This window comes from Salvelinus alpinus, chromosome 7 (genome assembly GCF_045679555.1).
Source record: "Salvelinus alpinus chromosome 7, SLU_Salpinus.1, whole genome shotgun sequence".
Lineage (NCBI taxonomy): Eukaryota > Metazoa > Chordata > Actinopteri > Salmoniformes > Salmonidae > Salvelinus > Salvelinus alpinus.
The window spans coordinates 77,130,019-77,157,074 of NC_092092.1; the positions used below are offsets into that span (position 1 = coordinate 77,130,019).

The 27,056-nt window shown below is 45.0% G+C and overlaps 1 protein-coding gene across 3 annotated transcripts in view; it reads right to left on the bottom strand.

Annotated features, from left to right (window-relative positions):
• nlgn3a (neuroligin 3a) overlaps positions 1–27,056 on the bottom strand; it is a 429,434-nt gene that overhangs the window by 140,933 nt on the left and 261,445 nt on the right. For all 3 annotated transcript variants that reach the window (XM_071411753.1, XM_071411755.1, XM_071411754.1), the window contains one exon: positions 7,260–7,445. In XM_071411753.1, the coding sequence (XP_071267854.1) occupies positions 7,260–7,445 (186 nt within the window). The remainder of the gene's footprint in view (positions 1–7,259; positions 7,446–27,056) is intronic.

Genomic DNA, 27,056 nt, shown 5'->3' on the forward strand with positions numbered 1-27,056 from the left:
TCCCTCATTGAAATGAAGGATAAATTCACCCAGCTGGAGGTAAGGCAGGTGGAGCTGGAACAGCAGGTGATTACACTCCAGTCAGCACAGACCCAGACAACAGTCCAGCACAACAACCCCTTAACCAGACCAGGAGAGCTGGAGGTGGAGAGAGACATATCTGCACTCTGGACAGTGGTGAGACAACTTCAACAGGAGAAAGAGCAGAAGCAGGAGCAGAACAAAGCACTAGAGGAGAGGATCAGACTGCTGGAGGAGAGGGAGAGGGGGATGGAGGAGAGGATCAGACTGCTGGAGGAGAGGTTGAGGGGGATGGCATGTGACAGAGAACAACCCACTAGGGAGGTGGCCATCCCCACAGAGACGCCAGCAGAACAGCCCACCTCAGCACCGGACAAAAGTCTCGACACCACAGCAGAACAGTCCACACCAGACCCTGACCATAGAGTCAACATCACAGCAGAACAGACAAAAGAAAAACCCCAAGCCCAGCAGCTCTCACCCCCCCTGAGCACCCCCCCTGTCAGCCACCCTGATAGCCCTCCTGACAACCCCCCCACACCCACTGAGAACAAACACAAGACACAGATTGTTCTCCTTATGGACTCAAATGGGAAATATATAGAAGAAAAAAAACTTTTTCCCAAACACAGTGTGTCTAAACTCTGGTGTCCAAACACCCAGTGCGCCCTAGACCTTCTGTCTGAGGACAAACTAGGCTCACCTAGCCACATAATAATACACACAGGCACAAACGACCTGAGAGCAAAGCAGGAAAGGGTGGCCACAGCACTGAAGGGAGTGATTGAAAAAGCTTCTTCTACTTTCCCCAATGCACAAGTGGTTATCTCCACCCTGCTACCACGAAAAGACTTCCACCCTGCTACAATACAGCGGGTAAACGCAAGCATTTCCCGTGACTGTGCCTCAAAACCAAATGTTTTCCTGGCCCACCACTCCACCCTGGACTTGAACAGCCTCTATGACCAGGTCCACCTCTATAAGGCAGCAGTGCTCACCTTTGTCCGGACTCTAAAGGACATCGCTCTCAAACGCAGCCCCAACACTTCACACAGGAGCAACAGATCAATAGACACCCCACCCAGACCAGCGAGACACCCTCCAAGACCTGCAGGACCCCCCCGTGGACCTACACATAGAGGACCCACGCCAAGAGGACTTACATCCAGACCACAGCACCCCCAGACACATCCACACCCCCACCCCAACCAATCAACACACCCCCACATCAACCATGCCCACACCCCATTTAGGCCCCCTCCAATCAGACCTATGCCACTCCTGCCCACCCCATGCACCCCACCCCCGCAAAGAGGGCATCAACATGGAAGTCACACATACGCCCAGGTAGTGAGCGGGCAAACAGGCCCAACCCCCACTCTTACACTCGCCCAAGCCAACGGCATGTACCAGATGCTCAGCAGGCTCTGCTCACACTTACTGGCCTGAGGCCAAACCACACGGCCAACAACATTGGACACTTTATGGAACAAAAAGCCTTCACTATATCATCCTGGAATATCCAAGGCCTGAGGTCATCTGCCTTTGGCCTAAAGAGCAGGAACACGGACTTCACCAAAGAAATCGGTAATGCAGACATTGTCATCCTGCAAGAAACATGGTATAGCGGAGACGGACCCACTGGTTGCCCTCTAGGTTACAGAGAGCTGGTAGTCCCATCCACCAAACTACCAGGTGTGAAACAGGGAAGGGACTCAGGCGGAATGCTAATTTGGTATAGAGCAGACCTAACTCACTCCATTAAATTAATCAAAACAGGAACATTTTACATTTGGCTAGAAATTCAAAAGGAAATTATCTTAACAGAGAAAAATGTCCTCCTGTGTGCTACCTATATCCCCCCACTAGAATCCCCATACTTTAATAAAGACAGCTTCTCCATCCTAGAGGGGGAAATCAATCATTTCCAGGCCCAGGGACATGTATTAGTCTGTGGCGACCTAAATGCCAGAACTGGACAAGAACCTGACACCCTCAGCACACAGGGGGACAAACACCTGCCTGCAGGTGACAGCATTCCCTCCCCCATATGCCCCCCTAGGCACAACTATGACAACATAACCAACAAAAACGGGTCACAACTCCTGCAGCTCTGTCGCACGCTGGGTATGTACATAGTCAATGGTAGGCTTCGAGGGGACTCCTATGGTAGGTTCACCTATAGCTCATCTCTTGGCAGTAGCACTGTAGACTACTTTATCACTGACCTCAACCCAGAGTCTCTCAGAGCGTTCACAGTCAGCCCACTGACACCCCTATCAGACCACAGCAAAATCACAGTCTACTTGAACAGAGCAATACTCAATCATGAGGCATCAAAGCCAAAGGAACTGAGTAACATTAAGAAATGCTATAGATGGAAGGAATGCAGTTTGGAAACCTACCAAAAAACAATTAGGCAACAGCAAATTCAATCCCTTTTAGACAACTTCCTGGGTAAAATGTTCCACTGCAATAGTGAAGGTGTAAACTTGGCAGTAGAAAATCTTAACAGTATATTTGACCTCTCAGCTTCCCTATCAAATCTAAAAATCTCAAATAGAAAACCGAAGAAAATGAACAACAATGACAAATGGTTTGATAAAGAATGCAAAAATCTAAGAAATAAATTGAGGAACCTGTCCAACCAAAAACATAGAGACCCGGAAAACCTGAGTCTACGCCTTCACTATGGTGAATCACTAAAACAATACAGAAATACACTACGGAAAAAGAAGGAACAGCACGTCAGAAATCAGCTCAATGTAATTGAAGACTCCATAGACTCTAACCAATTCTGGGAAAATTGGAAAACACTAAACAAACAACAACACGAAGAATTATCTATCCAAAATGGAGATGTATGGGTAAACCACTTCTCCAATCTTTTTGGCTCTATAACAAAGAATAAAGAACAAAAACATATACATGATCAAATACAAATCCTAGAATCAACTATTAAAGACTACCAGAACCCACTGGATTCTCCAATTACCTTGAATGAGTTACAGGACAAAATAAAAACCCTCCAACCCAAAAAGGCCTGTGGTGTTGATGGTATCCTTAATGAAATGATCAAATATACAGACAACAAATTCCAATTGGCTATACTAAAACTCTTTAACATCGTCCTTAGCTCTGGCATCTTCCCCAATATTTGGAACCAAGGACTGATCACCCCAATCCACAAAAGTGGAGACAAATTTGACCCCAATAACTACCGTGGAATATGCGTCAACAGTAACCTTGGGAAAATCCTCTGCATTATCATTAACAGCAGACTCGTACATTTCCTCAATGAAAACAATGTACTGAGCAAATGTCAAATTGGCTTTTTACCAAATTACCGTACAACAGACCATGTATTCACCCTACACACCCTAATTGACAACCAAACAAACCAAAACAAAGGCAAAGTCTTCTCATGCTTTGTTGATTTCAAAAAAGCCTTCGACTCAATTTGGCATGAGGGTCTGCTATACAAATTGATGGAAAGTGGTGTTGGGGGTAAAACATACGACATTATAAAATCCATGTACACAAACAACAAGTGTGCGGTTAAAATTGGCAAAAAACACACACATTTCTTCACACAGGGTCGTGGGGTGAGACAGGGATGCAGCTTAAGCCCCACCCTCTTCAACATATATATCAACGAATTGGCGCGGGCACTAGAACAGTCTGCAGCACCCGGTCTCACCCTACTAGAATCCGAAGTCAAATGTCTACTGTTTGCTGATGATCTGGTGCTTCTGTCACCAACCAAGGAGGGCCTACAGCAGCACCTAGATCTTCTGCACAGATTCTGTCAGACCTGGGCCCTGACAGTAAATCTCAGTAAGACCAAAATAATGGTGTTCCAAAAAAGGTCCAGTCACCAGGACCACAAATTCCATCTAGACACCGTTGCCCTAGAGCACACAAAAAACTATACATACCTCGGCCTAAACATCAGCACCACAGGTAACTTCCACAAAGCTGTAAACGATCTGAGAGACAAGGCAAGAAGGGCCTTCTATGCCATCAAAAGGAACATAAATTTCAACATACCAATTAGGATCTGGCTAAAAATACTTGAATCAGTCATAGAGCCCATTGCCCTTTATGGTTGTGAGGTCTGGGGTCCGCTCACCAACCAAGATTTCACAAAATGGGACAAACACCAAATTGAGACTCTGCATGCAGAATTCTGCAAAAATATCCTCCGTGTACAACGTAGAACACCAAATAATGCATGCAGAGCAGAATTAGGCCGATACCCACTAATTATCAAAATCCAGAAAAGAGCCGTTAAATTCTACAACCACCTAAAAGGAAGCGATTCCCAAACCTTCCATAACAAAGCCATCACCTACAGAGAGATGAACTTGGAGAAGAGTCCCCTAAGCAAGCTGGTCCTAGGGCTCTGTTCACAAACACAAACACACCCCACAGAGCCCCAGGACAACAGCACAATTAGACCCAACCAAATCATGAGAAAACAAAAAGATAATTACTTGACACATTGGAAAGAATTAACAAAAAAACAGAGCAAACTAGAATGCTATTTGGCCCTAAACAGAGAGTACACAGTGGCAGAATACCTGACCACTGTGACTGACCCAAACTTAAGGAAAGCTTTGACTATGTACAGACTCAGTGAGCATAGCCTTGCTATTGAGAAAGGCCGCCGTAGGCAGACATGGCTCTCAAGAGAAGACAGGCTATGTGCACACTGCCCACAAAATGAGGTGGAAACTGAGCTGCACTTCCTAACCTCCTGCCCAATGTATGACCATATTAGAGAGACATATTTCCCTCAGATTACACAGATCCACAAAGAATTTGAAAACAAATCCAATTTTGATAAACTCCCATATCTACTGGGAGAAATTCCACAGTGTGCCATCACAGCAGCAAGATTTGTGACCTGTTGCCACAAGAAAAGGGCAACCAGTGAAGAACAAACACCATTGTAAATACAACCCATATTTATGCTTATTTATTTTAACTTGTGTGCTTTATCCATTTGTACATTGTTACAACACTGTATATTTATAATATAACATTTGTAATGTCTTTATTGTTTTGAAACTTCTGTATGTGTAATGTTTACTGTTAATTTGTATTGTTTATTTCACTTTTGTATAATATCTACCTCACTTGCTTTGGCAATGTTAACACATGTTTCCCATGCCAATAAAGCCCCTTGAATTGAATTAAATTGAATTGAGAGAGAGAGAGAGAGAGAGAGAGAGAGAGTGGAGAGAGAGAGAGAGAGAGAGAGAGAGAGAGAGAGAGAGAGAGAGAGAGAGAGAGAGAGAGAGAGAGAGAGTGGAGAGTGAGAGAGAGCGGCGAGAGAGTAGGGGGTGACACTTCTCACAAGAGGCCCTGTCGTGATGGAAAGCTTCCTACTTCAATTACCAACCATCTCACTAGTTTCACTCTGTTCTGCTTTATCTGGTCACACCGCGTACCAGGGCATCATGTTGTTGATCTGGTCACACCGCGTACCAGGGCATCATGTTGTTGATCTGGTCACACCGCGTACCAGGGCATCATGTTGTTGATCTGGTCACACCGCGTACCAGGGCATCATGTTGTTGATCTGGTCACACCGCGTACCAGGGCATCATGTTGTTGATCTGGTCACACAGCGTACCAGGGCATCATGTTGTTGATCTGGTCACACCGCGTACCAGGGCATCATGTTGTTGATCTGGTCACACCGCGTACCAGGGCATCATGTTGTTGATCTGGTCACACCGCGTACCAGGGCATCATGTTGTTGATCTGGTCACACCGCGTACCAGGACATCATACATTTCTATTCAAGAGGCAAAAAGCTGCAGCAGCCCCGGTAATATCCACTTTAGAGTGGAGGAGGCAGAGAGGAGCTGGTTTCTGAGGCTGTATAATATCATGCTACATGGAGCATAGCAATATGAAGGCTGAATAAAAAATGCATTAATGCCAATTAGAAACACAAAACGCAAATACTGTGTCCTGTAATTGGAGAAACGCAAAAAATGCAGAAAGAAAACCCTGCATAAAGGCGACCACCAACCGCATGGTGGGGGGCGCTTTTATCATAAAGTCAAGCCAGGAATTCCCAGTTGGTATAAAGACAATTATGGTAATGAATGGTTTACTTATCCCTTATTTCCTTCCTTCCGCCCTTCCTTCCTTGACGACCTGCCATGTAACGTGTTTCTGTGCATGGTCCTTGCTCATTTGTAGCATTACATGGCGACTGCGTAAAAATTGCTTAACCCTAGCCCTAACCTTAAACTTAAACCTAACCCTAGCCCTAACCTTAAACCTAACCTTAACCCTAGCCCTAAACCTAACCTTAACCCTAGCCCTAACCTTAAACCTAACCCTAACCCTAACCCTAGCCCTAACCTTAAACCTAACCTTAACCCTAGCCCTAAACCTAACCTTAACCCTAGCCCTAACCTTAAACCTAACCCTAACCCTAGCCCTAACCTTAAACCTAACCTTAACCCTAGCCCTAAACCTAATCTTAACCCTAACCCTAATCCTATCCCTAACCCTAACCTAACCTTTATTCTGAACCTAACCTGTAACCTTAACAGATAGTTTGTTGGTAGTGTGACCCTCTATAGAACATCTACAGATTGACTTTCCGGACTATCCAGCAGCATGCCCTCTACACTGTCCATCCCGTCCCCTGTGTGTGTGTGTGTGTCTCTGTGAGTGCGTGTGTGTGTGTCTCTGTGTATTAGCATACTGCCACAGTCTAATAAACAGCCGCGTCACCTTCATGAGCTCGGTTGCAGGACATACAGGACTATATAGCACATCCACCACTAGCTGGGTTAACCTACACATACCTTCTCTCATATTATTAAGCAACAGGACAGTCAATCTCCATTGAGTGGTTGAAGCATGACGTTAGCCACTAGATAAACAACATCCGTCTTGATTGGATGATTGAATTGTTCCGTTATACAGGATTTAGGGGGCTGGGGTTCCGTTTTACCCCCTCGAGCATCTCGGGATAACAAATCCCAAAAGCAGTTATCTCAGTACATCAACTGTAAACCAGACACTCAGGACAGTACTCAGATGAAACCCAATGCCAAACACCACCTTTCTTAAATCTATCCAGATGCCCACTTTCTAAAATAATTTCTAAACTAAATACCAGACTTCCTCAACTGATTCTGACACAGAGACATCCCATACCCAATCCCCTCCGTCCCATCCCAGTCATGGACAGAGTGTGTTCCTACCTTCAGAGTGGTGTGAGAGGGTGAGCAGGCTGACACAGGACGCTCCTATCCCAGATCCAAACACTGTGATACGGTTTGAGTCTCCTCCGAAGTATCCAATGTTCTCACTGATCCACCTCAGAGCCTGGATCTGGTCCAGTAGGCCGTAGTTTCCCTTAGCTGCCTGGTCCCCTGTAGACAGGAACCCTGGAACAGACACAGAGGATACAGGGTTAGTCAATGATGTAACACTAACAGGGATGCACTTGTGTTTCCCAAAGGTAGGTCGATTACTTTTGGGTCCCAGGTTAACACTGGACACCTGGTTGAGGTCGATACCTTTTGGGTCCCAGGTTAACACTGGACACCTGGTTGAGGTCGATTCCTTTTGGGTCCCAGGTTAACACTGGACACCTGGTTGAGGTCGATTCCTTTTGGGTCCCAGGTTAACACTGGACACCTGGTTGAGGTCGATACCTTTTGGGTCCCAGGTTAACACTGGACACCTGGTTGAGGTCGATTCATTTTGGGTCCCAGGTTAACACTGGACACCTGGTTGAGGTCGATTCCTTTTGGGTCCCAGGTTAACACTGGACACCTGGTTGAGGTCGATTCCTTTTGGGTCCCAGGTTAACACTGGACACCTGGTTGAGGTCGATTCCTTTTGGGTCCCAGGTTAACACTGGACACCTGGTTGAGGTCGATACCTTTTGGGTCCCAGGTTAACACTGGACACCTGGTTGAGGTCGATTCCTTTTGGGTCCCAGGTTAACACTGGACACCTGGTTGAGGTCGATACCTTTTGGGTCCCAGGTTAACACTGGACACCTGGTTGAGGTCGATTCCTTTTGGGTCCCAGGTTAACACTGGACACCTGGTTGAGGTCGATACCTTTTGGGTCCCAGGTTAACACTGGACACCTGGTTGAGGTCGATACCTTTTGGGTCCCAGGTTAACACTGGACACCTGGTTGAGGTCGATTCATTTTGAGTCCCAGGTTAACACTGGACACCTGGTTGAGGTCGATTCCTTTTGGGTCCCAGGTTAAACTATCAAGCTCTCCGGCTCTCCACTGAGATCCTGACTGATTGGAATACATGATTGTTGGTCAAATAAAAAGGCTGTGTGACCACATGTCATGTTTACATTATGGGAAATCAATGTTGAGCCTCCCTGGACGGTCACATATCACCCTGTCTATCGACCCGCCGTGATGAGAACCATATGTATCTATGAATGCTGTTGTGTTGTGACACTGAGAGAAAAGTCAGGAGAGATGGAAGCTAAGAGGCCCTGAATAACATACATGTACTAGAACTGTTCCCTCGTAAATCATGACCTCTTTAGCGTAGGCCTTTATTTCAACAAAAACATTATTATTATTATTTTTTGTACTTTAGTTTGAAATGTTCCGATGTTCCGATATTTTACGAACACGGAGTAGAGATGATGAGGAGAAGTGCTTTATGTGAAATATATGCAGAACTATTGGAGTCATGGTAATAAATCCTTCAGCTATGGCTTATGCCTCGAGTGGAGAGTAACATGAAAACACAAGCCTAGGCAGTTAGTTGTTTTACAGGGCTCTACAAGTTTCCAATGTACAGGACATGAACTCCACGGACTAGACATTTCTACTGAGTACCATCTTCACATGATGGCGTGTGACATTGAGCCTCTCTTTGGGACATGTGTGTTCATGTTAACACTGAGTCACTATAAACACATCTCTAGGGCTCTGTCCCAAACACATGAGAGAGAGAGAGGGATGCACACGCACGCACGCACACACGCACACACGCACGCACGCACACACACACACACACACACACTATAACTGTGTCTCCAGGGCTCAGGCACAGCTGTATGATGGGCAATAGAATGTTACATCATCTGATGTCCCAGAGGACCTCTCAATAGACTCTGTGTTCATATCACATATCACCTACACTGGCAACAGCCAAAATAAATAGCCTCTGTATTAGGCTTAACATATCCAATCTGAACCGGCAGGCCACAGGTAGCCAGCCTATGGGTACGAATAATGGTTAAATAAAAACATTTAAGAATATAATGTGCAATGCTGTATTCTTTTTTTTCTTCACATTTTCAAACAGTCCATTTATATTTTTCAACATATACATTTGGGTGAGTTTTTTCTCTCTCGCCTGAGTAGCCTCGTTTCACTGCCAAAAACATAATTAAACCATCTCGTGTTCAGAGAAATAACAACACAATGTCAAATACAGGTAGCCTTGTCAAATAATTAACATCCAATCACATTAACCGTTAGTCTCTCGCGGGAATTCCACTAGTGGTCCGTATGTAGCCAAACGTAGCTGCTGCTCATGTTGGTATCTGTACTGACGGAGCAAAAGCCATGTCAGGGAGACGTAGTGGAGTGGTAACGCGCGTGCAAGCAGTTGTTCCCGACGCCACTTGGGTAGAACTGCAGCATCCACCGAGAGGCTCTTGCTGCCAAGGGAATGCCTGACAGCTTGAAAGACATTTTGGACACTACAGTGAAAATGGTTAACTTTGTTGAAGCAAGGCCCCTGAACTCTTGTGTATTTTCTGCATTATGCAATGATATGGGCAGCGACCATGTAACACTTTTACAACATACAGACGTGCGCTGGTTATTAAAGGGCAAAGTATTGAAAAGTTTTTTTAAATTGAGAGACAAGCTTAAAGTTTTCTTTACTGACCATAATTTTCACTTGTCTGACCGCTTGTATGATGACGAATTTCTCACACAACTGGCCTATCTGGGTGATGTTTTTTCTCGCCTGAATGATCTGAATCTAGGATTACAGGAACTCTCCGCAACTATATCTAATGTGCGGGACAAAATTGAGGCTATGATTAAGAAGTTGGAGCTCTTCTCTGTCTGCATTAACAAGGACAACACACAGGTCTTCCATCATTGTATGATTTTTTGTGTGCAAATGAATTCAAGCTTACGGACAATGTCAAATGTGATACAGCAAAGCACCTAAGTGAGTTGGGTGCGCATTTACGCAGGTACTTTCCCAAAACGGATGACACAAACAACTGGATTTGTTATCCCTTTCATGCCCTGCCTCCAGTCCACTTACCGATATCTGAACAAGAGAGCCTCATCGAAATTGCAACACGCATTTCTGTGAAAATGTAATTTAATCAGAAGCCACTGCCAGATTACTGGATTGGGCTGCACTCAGAGTATCCTGCTTCGGCAAATTACGCTGTTAAGAGACTGATGCCCTTTGCAACCACGTACCTATGTGAGAGTGGATTCTCGGCCCTCACCAGCATGAAAACTAAATACAGGCACAGACTGTGTGTGGAACATGATTTACGACTGAGACTCTCTCCAATACAATCCAACATTGCAGAGTTATGTTCATCCTTTCAAGCACACCTTTCTCATTAACCTGTAGTCAAATCAAATCAAATGTATTTATATAGCCCTTCGTACATCAGTGATATCTCAAAGTGCTGTACAGAAACCCAGCCTAAAACCCCAAACAGCAAGCAATGCAGGTGTAGAAGCACGGTGGCTAGGAAAAACTCCCTAGAAAGGCCAAAACCGAGGAAGAAACCTAGAGAGGAACCAGGCTATGAGGGGTGGCCAGTCCTCTTCTGGCTGTGCCGGGTGGATATTATAACAGAACATGGCCAAGATGTTCAAATGTTCATAAATGACCAGCATGGTCAAATAATAATAATCACAGTAGTTGTCGAGGGTGCAGCACCTCAGGAGTAAATGTCAGTTGGCTTTTCATAGCCGATCATTAAGAGTATCTCTACCGCTCCTGCTGTCTCTAGAGAGTTGAAAACAGCAGGTCTGGGACAGGTAGCACGTGAGTAGTGAATTATTCACAATTTTCGATGAACAAATAAGGTTTTATATGTAAGATGGTTAAATAAAGAGCAAAATGATTGATTATTATTATATTATTATTTGTACCCTGGTTCTGTAAGAGCTCTTTGTCACTTCCTACGAGCCGAGTTGTGACAAAAACTCACACTCATTGTTATGTTTAATAAATGTATCGTATATGTGGCAGGCTTACAACGATGGCAAAAAACAACATTTGAGAGTGCGCTGACCCTGGTGCTAGAGGTGGTACTCAGCTGGAGGTTGAATGTTTGAAGGGGTACGGGACTATAAAAAGTTTGGGAACCACTGGCCTACACCATCACAGTAAATCCATTATTTATGTTAGACAGGTCTAAAAAATCATGATATGAAGAAAACGTAGTCTATTTCAGAAGAACAGAACAGCATACTCTGAGTTGTCATTATGTTAGGCTCTGATATGGCTTTGCCATATGGCTGTGGGCTACACTAGTTCATTTAGCAGTCAAGATTTGCTTAGAATTTCGTGGCATTATTTTACATTATTTTATAGTATGAAGAATACAATTGAACAAAGCTGAATAAAATAGAAAGGATATTTTTTCCAAACATTTGGGGGCGTGCTCACATGCGGCTATTCTATCTTGGGCAGTTACAAAGAAACAGGTCCTACTATACGCTTAATGTAGAGTTATTTATGTAACTTTAGTTGTGATACAAACGCTTGGCTATATGCTTTGATTCATTCTAAGGCTGTATGATGCAACTCTAATGATGATTTGAAAAAAGTCACATGAAAGGTATGTTTTTTGCACAGGCTGTACACCTACATCAGCTTCTCATTCATAAATTGACAAGCACTTGATCATGCCTAGAATTACCCGGCGGGCATCCTCTTTGTGTGGCCATAATTTCTCTTAAAGAAATCCATGCCTTTTGCGGCCTGTGGCCGTTGTGCCCTTGGGCTGAATATAATAATTATAATTCCCTTCTCCCGGCTGGGCGCTCTCCAAAACCACTCTCACAGACATGGCTCTCCGTCACGTGATCAGGTCTTTCTCACAGGCTACAAGTGAAGACAGACACATTGGGGACGCAACTGTGCACGTCGTTATCCAATTCCGAGGTGCATATTGAAGATATTGGAAGAACTGTCCACATTTACTTTTCGTCAGCCAACAAGATGAGTAGACCTAACGGACAGCAAAAGCACTAGTCTATGTCAATCTACTATCCCCCATATTCTGTGCAAGAAACAAATATTCCAAACATAGTCTGGGATAGTTGTGGGATCCCAAAGTTATACAACTACTAGCATCAAAAACCTTTTTTAAGTAATGCAGCTGATGTAACAGAACGTTTAGCTTAAAATGTTGATAAACTATTAGGCTATTTCTTCACATCATAAGCGCAGCAATGCGCGCACATGGTAGTAGGCTATAAGTGCGAATGCACCATTGGTATGAAAACACCATTCTTAAAAGTGACCGCAAATGCGATTATGCATGTAATGCTTTAATTAGAAAGGTGCATTTGTATGGTGAAAATGATCTTCCTCAAACTTGAAACTCACGCGCTGCTTATGTATGCCAGTTAGGCTCTACACCCGTTGTAAAGCGGATTAATGTGCTTCATTTAAAGAAGTTATTTGGCCACTTTACTTGTTATGCAAACATTGGGCTATATTGTTGTGATTTTTTGGGGCATTCTTAGGCTGCATGATGCAACTCTAATGATGATTTGAAAAAAGTCTCATGAAAGACATGAGCTCTGCTTTGTTTCTTTGTGCTGCACACACTTCATCAGTCTCTCATTTCCGAGCAGAAAATATATCATTCACAAGTCATAGGGTATTGTCACTAATCAGACTATTCTTGAATTTATCTTGTCTTTAAATATACAAAAAAATATGGAGTTATGTTACACATGCAACTAACACAGACATAGAAATGTCTGCTCTACCAAAAATTACAACCAACTAATTGCAGCATTACCACAAAAATGGGAGAGGCAAGTGGAAGGGGGAAAAAGTAAGGAACTTGTCTGTCGGCCCTGCATTAAAGACCAGAATTGGTTAAGGAAAATTGTGATAAATAAAAATATATACCAGTTTTATTTAAGGACCAAAAATTGACAGCTGTGCATATAAATTGCAAAATAGTTGGGAAGAGATTTTCGATGTACCGATTCCATGGCACATGGTTTATGAATTGACACGCAAAACAATGCCTTATTCAAAACTTTAATTATTATACAACATTCTTGCAACCAATAGAATGCTATATATATGGTAGTTACAATCTTCCCAGCTCATAGATCATTTATTTTGGTATTGTCCATATGTAGCTCGTTTTGTGTCACAGGTCCAGGAATGGCTGAAGAATTTCAACATTTACCTAGAACTAACACTGCAGGTAGCAATACTGGGTGATTTGAAAAGTCATAGTCAATCGATCAATAATATAATAATTATTTTAGCAAAAATGTCTATTTTTAATTTACAATCCGTGTAAACTATGAGAATAGAAAGGTTCAGTACTTTTGAGAAGCATCACAGCACAGTTGAAAAATGTATGGCGAATATAAATCCAAAATGGATGATGTTGAGAGATAGATGGGAGGGGATGAATGGAGCTGAAGGATGGGACTAATAACAAGATAAACAATGTAAAACACACGGGGTCTGTAAAATGTATATAGGTTCGAACCTTTTGTGAAATAGCACAAATAGAAATAAAATCGGATGGACATCAGAAATAGAGGAAGGCCAGGACTAAAAACAAACAAAATATAACTATTGTAAAACAGATTGTGTCTGTAAAATGTGTATAGTATGTATAAACTGAAGGTAGAAGCCTACGTGTTATTGTTTATTAGTTTACTCCAATTGGAGGAGGGGTGGTGGGGTTTGTGGGGAATAATAAAGCTATATTCTATTTTAAAAAGTGTATATGTATGTACAGTTGAAGTCGGAAGTTTACATACACTTAGGTTGGAGTCATTAAAACTCATTTTTCAACTACTCCACAAATGTATTGTAACAAACAATCTACTTTGTGCATGACACAAGTAATTTTTCCAACAATTGTTTACAGACAGATTATTTCACTTTTAATTCACTGTATCACAATTCAAGTGGGTCAGAAGTTTATATACACTAAGTTGACTGTGCATTTAATTAAACAGCTTGAAAAATTATAGAAAATCATGTCATGGCTTTAGAAGCTTCTGATAGGCTAATTGACATAATTTGAGTCAATTGGAGGTGTACCTGTGGATGTATTTCAAGGCCTACCTTCAAACTCAGTGCCTCTGCTTGACATCATGGGAAAATCAAAAGAAATCAGCCAAGACCTCATAAAAAAATTGTAGACCTCTACAAATCTGGTTCATCATTGGGAGCAATTTCCAAATGCCTGAAAGTACCACGTTCATCTGTACAAACAATAGTACGCAAGTATAAACACCATGGGACCATGCAGCCGTCATACCGCTCAGGAAGGAGACGCATTCTGTCTCCTAGAGATTAATATACTTTGGTGCGAAAAGCGCAAATCAATCCCAGAACAACAGCAAAGGACCTTGTGAAGATGCTGGAGGAAACCGGTACAAAAGTATCTATATCCACAGTAAAACGAGTCCTATATCGACATAACCCGAAAGGCCGCTCAGCAAGGAAGAAGCCACTGCTCCAAAACCGCCATAAAAAAGCCAGACTACGGTTTGCAACTGCACATGGGGACAAAGATTGTACTTTTTGGAGAAATGTCCTATGGTCTGACGAAACAAAAGTAGAACTGTTTGGCAATAATGACCATCATTATGTTTGGAGGAAAAAGGGGGATGCTCGCAAGCCGAAGAACACCATCCCAACCGTGAAGCACGGGGTGGCAGCATCATGTTGTGGAGGTGATTTGCTGCAAGAGTTGAGTTTATTTTATTTTTACATGGACAGTGCACATTAATCAACGTTTCAGTAAAAGTGCCGGTTTTAGCCAGCCGGCTAATTTTCAACCGCAGTCCTTGGGCAGGTTATTAAAAACAATTACAATATAGACAATCATTGAGCAGTGAGCACACGCAGAGCAACATAGGACAAGCAAGACATAGCATACAGACAGAGCAACATAGGACAAAAAGCAGCAAGACAAAATTCATAAAAGCAACAAAGTGTTTCCATACCTCACAAGCTACAGACAACAGACAACATGGAACGCGGCAATACACAGCTAGGGATTATGTTCACAAATCTGATTGACCTTTAGCCATGTCTTCATGCACTTTGTGAAAGTGTGATATGTGGTGCAGTTATGTGTGTCTGATGGCAGTGTATTCCAGACATGGGAAGCTCTCACAGAGAAAGCGGATTTACTATGGGTGCTTTTCCTTAAGGGAACTATACAGTCACCTCTCATGGCAGATCTTGTGGATCTGCTGCTGTGGGGATGGGTTTCTGTTAGACTAAAGGTGCTTTTCCTTAAGGGAACTATACAGTCACCTCTCATGGCAGACCTTGTGGATTTGCTGCCATATGTTTGGGCTTTCTGTTGAACTAAAATACTGAGTGGAGGGGGAGGAGCTAGGCCATTTAGGATCTTGAATACAAGACATGCGTCGGTGTACTGCACAAGATTTTCCCAACTCAGGAGCTCATGGTTTCTGAGGATGTAACAGTGATGATGGCTATTGGGCTTCCTATCAAGCACTTTGATAGCCTGTTTGTAACCTGGACCATTACAGTAGTGAGTTCTTGTGCAGCTTGTTGTTTGCTCTTTGCATGCACATATATCACTGTATCATCTGCATACATTTGAACTTCAGACCCAGTACAGACAGAAGGCAGGTCATTAATGTACAGGCTGAACAGGAGGGGCCCCAGTATTGACCCTTGGGGCACGCCCACATCATAGCTAAGAGTGGGCGACAGCTCATTGCTCACTCTGACACACTGAGTTCTGCCTTCAAGGTATGATTTCATCCATCTCAAGGCATCGGGGGAAAAGTTGAACATGGACAATTTTGTGATGAGAATCTCATGGTTAACAGTATCAAAAGCCTTCCCTAGGTCCAGAAACACAGCCCCAACAACGCCCCCTTTGTCCATCTTGGACTTCACATTTTCCAGAAGAAAGCAGTTGGCCGTTTCTGTGGAGTGTTTCGCTCTGAAGCCAAACTGCATGGAGTGTAATGTGAAGGGGCTGTTGGGCAATCAGTTGTTCTGCTACACACTTTTCAACAACCTTTAACACCACAGGTAGTATACTAATGGGCCTGTAGTTACTCACGTCAGCAGGGTCGCCCTATTTAAAGATGGCCGTTATTATGGCCGACTTCCATACCCTTGGAAACACCCCGAGACCAATAAAGTAGGAATTGAAGGCTAATGCTATTTCGACTGCATCCTGTGTTAGATTGTTATTCACCATGATTTCTAGTCTTTTTGCAGTGTTACTATGGTCTTTCCCTGTTAACTTTTTAACAGGGAAAGAGGGACTGGAGCACTTCACAAAATAGATGGCATCATGAGGATGGAAAATTATGTGGATATATTGAAGCAACATATCAAGACATCAGTCAGGAAGTTAAAGCTTCCTATTATTCTGACATTTCAAATCCTTAAAATAAAGTGAAGATCCTAACTGACCTAAGACAGGGAATTATTACAAGGAATTTAATCCTTGTAAAAATCCTTGTCAGAAATGGTGAAAAACTGAGTTTAAATGTATTTGGCTAAGGTGTATGTAAACTTCCGACTTCAACTGTGCAAAGTCCCCCCATTTTTGGGGAACAAAAGTTTTGGGACAAATTCACTTATATGTGTATTAAAGTAGTCAAACGTTTAGTATTTGGTCCCATATTCTTAGCACGCAATGATTACATCAAGCTTGTGACTCTACAAACTTGTTGAATGCATTTGATGTTTGATTTGGTTGTGTCCAAAATAAATTCATGGTAAAGAATGTATTGTGTCATTTGGAGTCACTTTAATTGTAAATAAGAATATAATATGTTTCTTAACACTTCTACATTAATGTGGATGCTACCATGATTACGGATAGTCCTGAATGAATCGTGAATAATGATAAGTAAGAAAGTTATAGACGCACAAATATAATACCCCCAAGACATGCTAACCTCTCACCATTACAATAACAGGGGAGGTTAGCATACCCCTAAGACATGCTAACCTCTCACCATTACAATAACAGGGGAGGTTATCATTTTTCTTTAGGGGGGGGTATGATACTTATGCCTCTGTAACTTTCTCACTCATGGATAGGGCTGTTAAGGTGACCCTATTACCACCACACCGGCGGTCCCGAGTGTCATGAAGTCAGTCAAATTCCACGTGACTGTTGAGTCACGGTAATTAGGCTTCTCCAAGCTCTGATGCAGCTGATGGTCATTAGTAGCCTACCAAACTTGCTAACTGCCAGGTACTCAGCATTAGTGTCCCTCTAATCACTCTGACATCAATGCAAATGTAACCGAAAATCTAATCAAACACCATGAGAGCCAATGAGCTCTTGTTGCTCAACATTTCTATAGGCTATGCAATTGCGTGAGAAAACAGAGTGATGGCCTCTATTAAAAAGAGGAGGATCCCATCAGCTTTCTATAGGCTAGACCTAGACATATGGATTTAATAGAATCCACTCGCTCAGATATTGAATACATTGGCTGGCACTAATCAAACACCACCAAAGGGATAAGGATTTGGGGAAATGGTAAATTCCTCAAATTCTTCCTCAACATATGTCTACCTCTCCAAACACAGTTCATGGTCTAAGCTTCCAAACAGAATACATGCGTACAGTATACGTCTCCAAGGATCAGCGGTGGACTGTGGTTGTTGATATGAACAAGGCAATACCCCATAAAATCTCTACCCAGCATCCTCTACCAGACAATCTCTACTCAACGTCCTCTACCAGACAATCTCTACTCAACGTCCTCTACCAGACCATCTCTACTCAACGTCCTCTACCAGACAATCTCTACTCAACGTCCTCTACCAGACAATCTCTACTCAACGTCCTCTACCAGACAATCTCTACTCAACGTCCTCTACCAGACAATCTCTACCCAACGTACTCTACCAGACAATATTGACTAGAACCCAAAAATGTGATCATATTACTCCAGTGCTAGCCTCTCTACACTGGCTTCCTGTTAAGGCTAAGGCTGATGTCAAGATTTTACTGCTAAACTACAAAGCATTACATGGGCTTACTCCTACCTATCTTTCCAATTTAGTCCTGCCGTAACATACCTGCACGTACACTACGGTCACAAGATGCAGGCTTCCTTACTGTCCCTAGAATTTCTAAGCAAACAGCTGGAGGCAGGGCTTTCTCCTATAGAGCTCCATTTTACAGAATGGTCTGCCTATCCATGTGAGAGACGCAGACTCGGTCTCGACCTTTAAGTCTTTATTGAAGTCTCATCTCTTCAGTAGGTCCTATGATTGAGTGTAGTCTGGCCCAGGGGTGTGAAGCTGAATGGAAAGGCACTGGAGCGACGAACTGCCATTGCTGTCTCTGCCTGGCCGGCTCCCCTCTCTCCACTGGGATTCTCTGCCTCTAACCCTATTACGGGGCTGAGTCACTAGCTTACTGGTGCTCTTCCATGCCGTCCCTAGGAGGGGTGCGTCACTTGAGTGGGTTGAGTCACTGATGTCATCTTCCTGTCCGGGTTGGCGCCCCCCTCGGGATCGTGCCGTGGGGGAGATCTTTGTGGGCTATACTCAGCCTTGTCTCAGGGTAGTAGGTTGGTGGTTGAAGATATCCCTCTAGTGGTGTGTGGGCTGTGCTTTGACAAAGTAGGTGGGGTTATATCCTGCCTGTTTGGCCCTGTCCGGGGGTATCGTCGGACAGGGCCACAGTGTCTCCCGACCCCTCCTGTCTCAGCCTCCAGTATTTATGTTGCAATAGTTTGTGTCGGGGGGCTAGGGTCAGTCTGTTATATCTGGAGTATTTCTCCTGTCTTATCCAGTGTCCTCCCTCTAATTCTCTCTTTCTCTCTTTCTTCTCTCTGAGGACCTGAGCCCTAGGACCATGCCTCAGGACTACCTGGCCTGATGACTCCTTGCTGTCCCCAGTCCACCTGGTCATGCTGCTGCTCCAGTTTCAACTGTTCTGCCTGCGGCTATTGAACCCTGACCTGTTCACTGGACGTGCTACCTTGTCCCGGACCTTCTGTTTTGGACTTTCTCTCTACCGCACTTGCTGTCTCTACCTCTGAATGATCGGCTATGAAAAGCCAACTGACATTTCCTCCTGAGGTGCTGACCTGTTGCACCCTCTACAACCACTGTGATTATTATTATATGATCCTGCTGGTCATCTATGAACGTTTGAACATCTTGGCCATGTTATAATCTCCACCCGGCACAGCCAGAAGAGGACTGGCTACCCCTCAGAGCCTGGTTCCTCTCTAGGTTTCTTCCTAGGTTTTGGCCTTTCTAGGGAGTTTTTCCTAGCCACCATGCTTCTACACCTGCATTGCTTGCTGTTAGGGGTTTTAGGCTGGGTTTCTGTACAGCACTTTGTGACATCGGCTGATGTAAAAAAGGCTTATAAATACATTTGATTGATTGATTGAATCTCTACCCAACGTCCTCTACCAGACAATCTCTACCCAGCATCCTCTACCAGACAATCTCTACCCAGCGTCCTCTACCAGACAATCTCTACCCAATGTCCTCTACCAGACAATCTCTACCCAATGTCCTCTACCAGACAATCTCTACCCAACGTCCTCTACCAGACAATCTCTACCCAACGTCCTCTACCAGACAATCTCTACCCAACGTCCTCTACCAGACAATCTCTACTCAACGTCCTCTACCAGACAATCTCTACCCAACGTCCTCTACCAGACAATCTCTACCCAACGTCCTCTACCAGACAATCTCTACCCAGCATCCTCTACCAGACTATCTCTACCCAACGTCCTCTACCAGACAATCTCTACCCAACGTCCTCTACCAGACAATCTCTACCCAACGTCCTCTACCAGACAATCTCTACCCAACGTCCTCTACCAGACAATCTCTACCCAACGTCCTCTACCAGACAATCTCTACTCAACGTCCTCTACCAGACAATCTCTACCCAACGTCCTCTACCAGACAATCGCTACCCAATGTCCTCTACCAGACAATCTCTACCCAGCATCCTCTACCAGACAATCTCTACCCAACGTCCTCTATCAGACAATCTCTACCCAATGTCCTCTACCAGACAATCTCTACCCAACGTCCTCTACCAGACAATCTCTACCCAACGTCCTCTACCAGACAATCTCTACCCAACGTCCTCTACCAGACAATCTCTACCCAACGCCCTCTACCAGACAATCTCTACCCAGCATCCTCTACCAGACAATCTCTACCCAGCGTCCTCTACCAGACAATCTCTACCCAGCGTCCTCTACCAGACAATCTCTACCCAGCATCCTCTACCAGACAATCTCTACTCAACGTCCTCTACCAGACAATCTCTACTCAACGTCCTCTACCAGACAATCTCTACTCAACGTCCTCTACCAGACAAGGTAATTCTCAACTCTGTGATTAAGGTCAGTGTGGCACAACACATCTTTGCAGACCTGATAAGCCCTGATTAGAAAGCATCTGCTCAACATACTATACTGTAGTCCTACATTAGCAGATCATAGAGAGGGAGTGTGTGTGTGTGTGTAAATGTGTGTGTATGACCACTCCACCTCTCCTCTTTCTGACTACCTGTTGGTCCAACCACAGAGGGTGGGAAGGTGAAAGGGCATGGATCATAGATAGGGCTCAGCCACGCCAGGTGTCACAATAAGCTAGACTGGAGTAACAACACACACACACACACACACACACACACACACACACACACACACACACACACACACACACACACACACACACACACACACACACACACACACACACACACACACACACACACACACACACACACACACACACACACACACACACACACCAACAGATGGTCTCCTTCAGACACTCCCTGAGGATGACAGAGACAGCAGGAGGACAGAGAGAGAGGGATGGATGAAGAGAAAGTGAGAGAGAGGGAGGAAGAGAGATGAAGGAGAAGGGAGAGAGAGAGAGAGAATGAGAGAGAGAGAGAATGAGAGAGAGAGAATGAGAGAGAGAGAGAATGAGAGAGAGAGCGAGAGAGGAGGGAGAGCAATGAAAGAAATGAAAAACAGAGAGAAGAAGAGAGCAAGTGTAACGGACTGTTGTTGATGTGTGCAGAGGGTCCCTGGTTCGCGCCCGAGGTCGGGGCGAGGGGACGTACTAAAGTTATACTGTTACACAAGAAACAGAGAGAAGAAGAGGGCATCAGTAGAAACTAGAGTCTCTCTCGCTCTCTCTCTGAGCAGCTCCGACTCCTTATGTTGTCCGGTAACCAGGACAACAGATTTACAACCCCCTTTAGAGGCACCATGGGAGATGAGACGTGACTATGGCACCATAACCCTCACTAGCTGAATGGTTCACACTGACTTCACACACAGCAGCACACCATGCTGCCATTGCTCGTCCGTATACTTATGTATTCTTAATTCCATTCCTTTACTTAGATTTGTGTGTATTGTGTGTATTGTTGTGAAATTGTTAGATATTACTGCACTGTTGGAGCTAGAAACACAAGCTGGCGTTAGGAGACTATAGGAGATGTACTATAGAGCTGATGACTGGGGTTAGGAGACTATAGGAGATGTACTATAGAGCTGATGACTGGGGTTAGGAGACTATAGGAGATGTACTATAGAGGTGATGACTGGGGTTAGGAGACTATAGGAGATGTACTATAGAGGTGATGACTGGGGTTAGGAGACTATAGGAGATGTACTATAGAGGTGATGACTGGGGTTAGGAGACTATAGGAGATGTACTATAGAGCTGATGACTGGGGTTAGGAGACTATAGGAGATGTACTATAGAGGTGATGACTGGGGTTAGGAGACTATAGGAGATGTACTATAGAGCTGATGACTGGCGTTAGGAGACTATAGGAGATGTACTATAGAGCTGATGACTGGGGTTAAGAGACTATAGGAGATGTACTATAGAGCTGATGACTGGGGTTAGGAGACTATAGGAGATGTACTATAGAGCTGATGACTGGGGTTAGGAGACTATAGGAGATGTACTATAGAGGTGATGACTGGGGTTAGGAGACTATAGGAGATGTACTATAGAGGTGATGACTGGGGTTAGGAGACTATAGGAGATGTACTATAGAGGTGATGACTGGGGTTAGGAGACTATAGGAGATGTACTATAGAGCTGATGACTGGGGTTAGGAGACTATAGGAGATGTACTATAGAGGTGATGACTGGGGTTAGGAGACTATAGGAGATGTACTATAGAGGTGATGACTGGGGTTAGGAGACTATAGGAGATGTACTATAGAGGTGATGACTGGGGTTAGGAGACTATAGGAGATGTACTATAGAGCTGATGACGATATGTGATGTCATAGCTAGGTAGATAAATCTAGATATTGTTAATACAATATAAGATGATCTTGTCAGTCTAGCACTTAGATATGTGCTGTCTTTTATGAGATTTATACTTGGAGAATGAAGGATTCATATACTCAGATCTGAATTCAATCAATTGCAGAGGTGGGGAAACCGCACACTCTGTAATGTTTACTACTAAAGCACACCTTGATTTAAAGGTCATCACAAACATTATGATGAATACAACATTATGATGATCAAGGCAATATGCATTTTTACCTGCATCTGATTGAGTTGAGACCTCTTTCTATCTCCCTGTGTTGAATAGCCAGCTAGTTAAATATGCAGTATTCAATCCAATGGCGGCCAGTGTACGATGCAATGCAGCATCTAAACAAACAAACAATCCTGGCCATTAGAATACAGAGGAATTTGGAGATAGAACTCTATGTATTACCCAGACAAGACTTCCCTCCCTACCTCGCCATGGGCAGCATGTCAAAATACTTGTAATATTGCCAGTGGTTACGTTTCAATTGGAAAAGTGTTAGCTAGTTTTTTTTCTTTTTTCTTTAGAGAGCAATTAAGGCCATTGTTCTTATGTAACAGCTATTTGTGAATGTACACTTTCAGTGATGGGGGAGGCTGTTGTGTTGGTGTGCTTTAAAAGACATTTGATTTATTTTTTGTTTACAGCGATAATTTTGTGCTAATTCTCTTTGTTACCGTTGATTGAAGCTTTGGTGGTAATGTTAGTCAACAGACTACCCTCGTGCTCTGTGTCTGGCTGTATGGAATGTAAACTAAGCAACAACTTGATTGGAGGAAGACTCTTCCTCTACTGTAGCAATATAGTTGATCATCTCCCACTAAAACTGTTCAGAACCTGGAGATAATAAACCTGTCCTCGTACCCTGAGGCTACATATTGAACAAGTTTGACATTTCAAATTTCTTTCAGTACCCTCTTCAAAAAAAGACGAACATATTTTGGATCAAGCAGATGATCCCACCATGTTTCAGCAGGGTGTTGGTAGGAGCCCATGTTCCAGCAGGGTGTGGGTAGGAGCCCATGTTTCAGCAGAGTGTTGGTAGGAGCCCATGTTTCAGCAGAGTGTAGGTAGGAGCCCATGTTTCAGCAGGGTGTTGGTAGGAGCCCATGTTCCAGCAGAGTGTTGGTAGGAGCCCATGTTTCAGCTTTGTTACGGTAGGTGACCATGTTTCAGCAGGGTGTTGGTAGGAGCCCATGTTTCAGCAGGGTGTTGGTAGGAGCCCATGTTTCAGCAGAGTGTTGGTAGGAGCCCATGTTTCAGCAGGGTGTTGGTAGGAGCCCATGTTTCAGCAGAGTGTTGGTAGGAGCCCATGTTTCAGCAGAGTGTTGGTAAGAGCCCATGTTTCAGCAGGGTGTTGGTAGGAGCCCATGTTTCAGCAGAGTGTTGGTAGGAGCCCATGTTTCAGCAGACTGTTGGTAGGAGCCCATGTTTCAGCAGGGTGTTGTTGGTAGGAGCCCATGTTTCAGCTTTGTTACGGTAGGTGCCCATGTTTCAGCAGAGTGTTGGTAGGAGCCCATGTTTCAGCAGGGTGTTGGTAGGAAACCCATGTTTCAGCAGAGTGTTGGTAGGAGCCCATGTTTCAGCAGAGTGTTGGTAGGAGCCCATGTTTCAGCAGGGTGTTGGTAGGAGCCCATGTTTCAGCAGGGTGTTGGTAGGAGCCCATGTTTCAGCAGGGTGTTGGTAGGTGCCCATGTTTCAGCAGAGTGTTGGTAGGAGCCCATGTTTCAGCAGAGTGTTGATAGGAGCCCATGTTTCAGCAGGGTGTTGGTAGGAGCCCATGTTTCAGCAGAGTGTTGGTAGGCGCCCATGTTTCAGCAGAGTGTTGGTAGGAGCCCATGTTTCAGCAGAGTGTTGGTAGGAGCCCATGTTTCAGCAGAGTGTTGGTAGGAGCCCATGTTTCAGCAGGGTGTTGGTAGGAGCCCATGTTTCAGCAGGGGGTTGGTAGGTGCCCATGTTTCAGCAGGGTGTTGGTAGGAGCCCATGTTTCAGCAGGGTGTTGGTGAGAGCCCATGTTTCAGCAGGGTGTTGGTAGGAACCCATGTTTCAGCAGGGTGTTGGTGGGAGCCCATGTTTCAGCAGAGTGTTGGTAGGAGCCCATGTTTCAGCAGGGTGTTGGTAGGAGCCCATGTTTCAGCAGGGTGTTGGTAGGTGCCCATGTTTCAGCAGAGTGTTGGTAGGAGCCCATGTTTCAGCAGGGTGTTGGTAGGAGCCCATGTTTCAGCAGAGTGTTGGTAGGAGCCAATGTTTCAGCAGGGTGTTGGTAGGTGCCCATGTTTCAGCAGAGTGTTGGTAGGAGCCCATGTTTCAGCAGGGTGTAGGTAGGAGCCCATGTTTCAGCAGAGTGTTGGTAGGAGCCCATGTTTCAGCAGGGTGTTGGTAGGAGCCCATGTTCCAGCAGGGTGTTGGTAGGAGCCCATGTTTCAGCAGAGTGTTGGTAGGGCCCATGTTTCAGCGGTGTGTTGGTAGGAGCCCATGTTTCAGCAGTGTGTTGGTAGGAGCCCATGTTTCAGCAGAGTGTTGGTAGGAGCCCATGTTTCAGCAGTGTGTTGGTAGGAGCCCATGTTTCAGCAGGGTGTTGGTAGGAGCCCATGTTCCAGCAGAGTGTTGGTAGGAAACCCATGTTTCAGCAGGGTGTTGGTAGGAGCCCATGTTTCAGCAGGGTGTTGGTAGGAGCCCATGTTTCAGCAGGGTGTTGGTAGGAGCCCATGTTCCAGCAGAGTGTTGATAGGAGCCCATGTTTCAGCAGGGTGTTGGTAGGAGCCCATGTTTCAGCAGGGTGTTGGTAGGAGCCCATGTTTCAGCAGGGTGTTGGTAGGAGCCCATGTTTCAGCTTTGTTACGGTAGGTGCCCATGTTTCAGCAGAGTGTTGGTCGGAGCCCATGTTTCAGCAGAGTGTTGGTAGGAGCCCATGTTTCAGCAGAGTGTTGGTAGGAAACCCATGTTTCAGCAGGGTGTTGGTAGGAGCCCATGTTTCAGCAGGGTGTTGATAGGAGCCCATGTTTCCGCAGACTGTTGGTAGGAGCCCATGTTTCAGCAGGGTGTGGGTAGGAGCCAATGTTTCAGCAGAGTGTTGGTATGAGCCCATGTTTCAGAAGAGTGTTGGTAGGAGCCCATGTTTCAGCAGGGTGTTGGTAGGAGCCCATGTTTCAGCAGAGTGTTGGTAGGAGCCCATGTTTCAGAAGAGTGTTGGTAGGAGCCCATGTTTCAGCTTTGTTACGGTAGGTGCCCATGTTTCAGCAGAGTGTTGGTCGGAGCCCATGTTTCAGCAGGGTGTGGGTAGGAGCCCATGTTTCAGCAGGGTGTTGGTAGGAGCCCATGTTTCAGCAGGGTGTTGGTAGGAGCCCATGTTCCAGCAGAGTGTTGGTCGGAGCCCATGTTTCAGCAGGGTGTGGGTAGGAGCCCATGTTTCAGCAGGGTGTTGGTAGGAGCCCATGTTTCAGCAGGGTGTTGGTAGGAGCCCATGTTCCAGCAGAGTGTTGGTAGGAGCCCATGTTTCAGCAGAGTGTTGGTAGGAGCCCATGTTTCAGCAGGGTGTTGGTAGGAGCCCATGTTTCAGCAGGGTGTTGGTAGGAGCCCATGTTTCAGCAGAGTGTTGGTAGGAGCCCATGTTTCAGCTTTGTTACGGTAGGAGCCCATGTTTCAGCAGAGTGTTGGTAGGAGCCCATGTTTCAGCAGGGTGTTGGTAGGAGCCCATGTTTCAGCAGAGTGTTGGTAGGAGTCCATGTTTCAGCAGGGTGTTGGTAGGAGCCCATGTTTCAGCAGGGTGTTGGTAGGAGCCCATGTTTCAGCAGGGTGTTGGTAGGAGCCCATGTTTCAGCTGGGTGTTGGTAGGAGCCCATGTTTCAGCAGAGTGTTGGTAGGAGCCCATGTTTCAGCAGAGTGTTGGTAGGAGCCCATGTTTCAGCAGAGTGTTGGTAGGAAACCCATGTTTCAGCAGGGTGTTGGTAGGAGCCCATGTTTCAGCAGGGTGTTGGTAGGAGCCCATGTTTCAGCAGGGTGTTGGTAGGAGCCCATGTTCCAGCAGAGTGTTGGTAGGAGCCCATGTTTCAGCAGGGTGTTGGTAGGAGCCCATGTTTCAGCAGGGTGTTGGTAGGAGCCCATGTTTCAGCAGGGTGTTGGTAGGAGCCCATGTTTCAGCTTTGTTACGGTAGGAGCCCATGTTTCAGCAGAGTGTTGGTAGGAGCCCAAGTTTCAGCAGAGTGTTGGTAGGAGCCCATGTTTCAGCAGAGTGTTGGTAGGAAACCCATGTTTCAGCAGAGTGTTGGTAGGAGCCCATGTTTCAGCAGAGTGTTGGTAGGAGCCCATGTTTCAGCAGGGTGTTGGTAGGAAACCCATGTTTCAGCAGAGTGTTGGTAGGAGCCCATGTTTCAGCAGAGTGTTGGTAGGAGCCCATGTTTCAGCAGGGTGTTGGTAGGAGCCCATGTTTCAGCA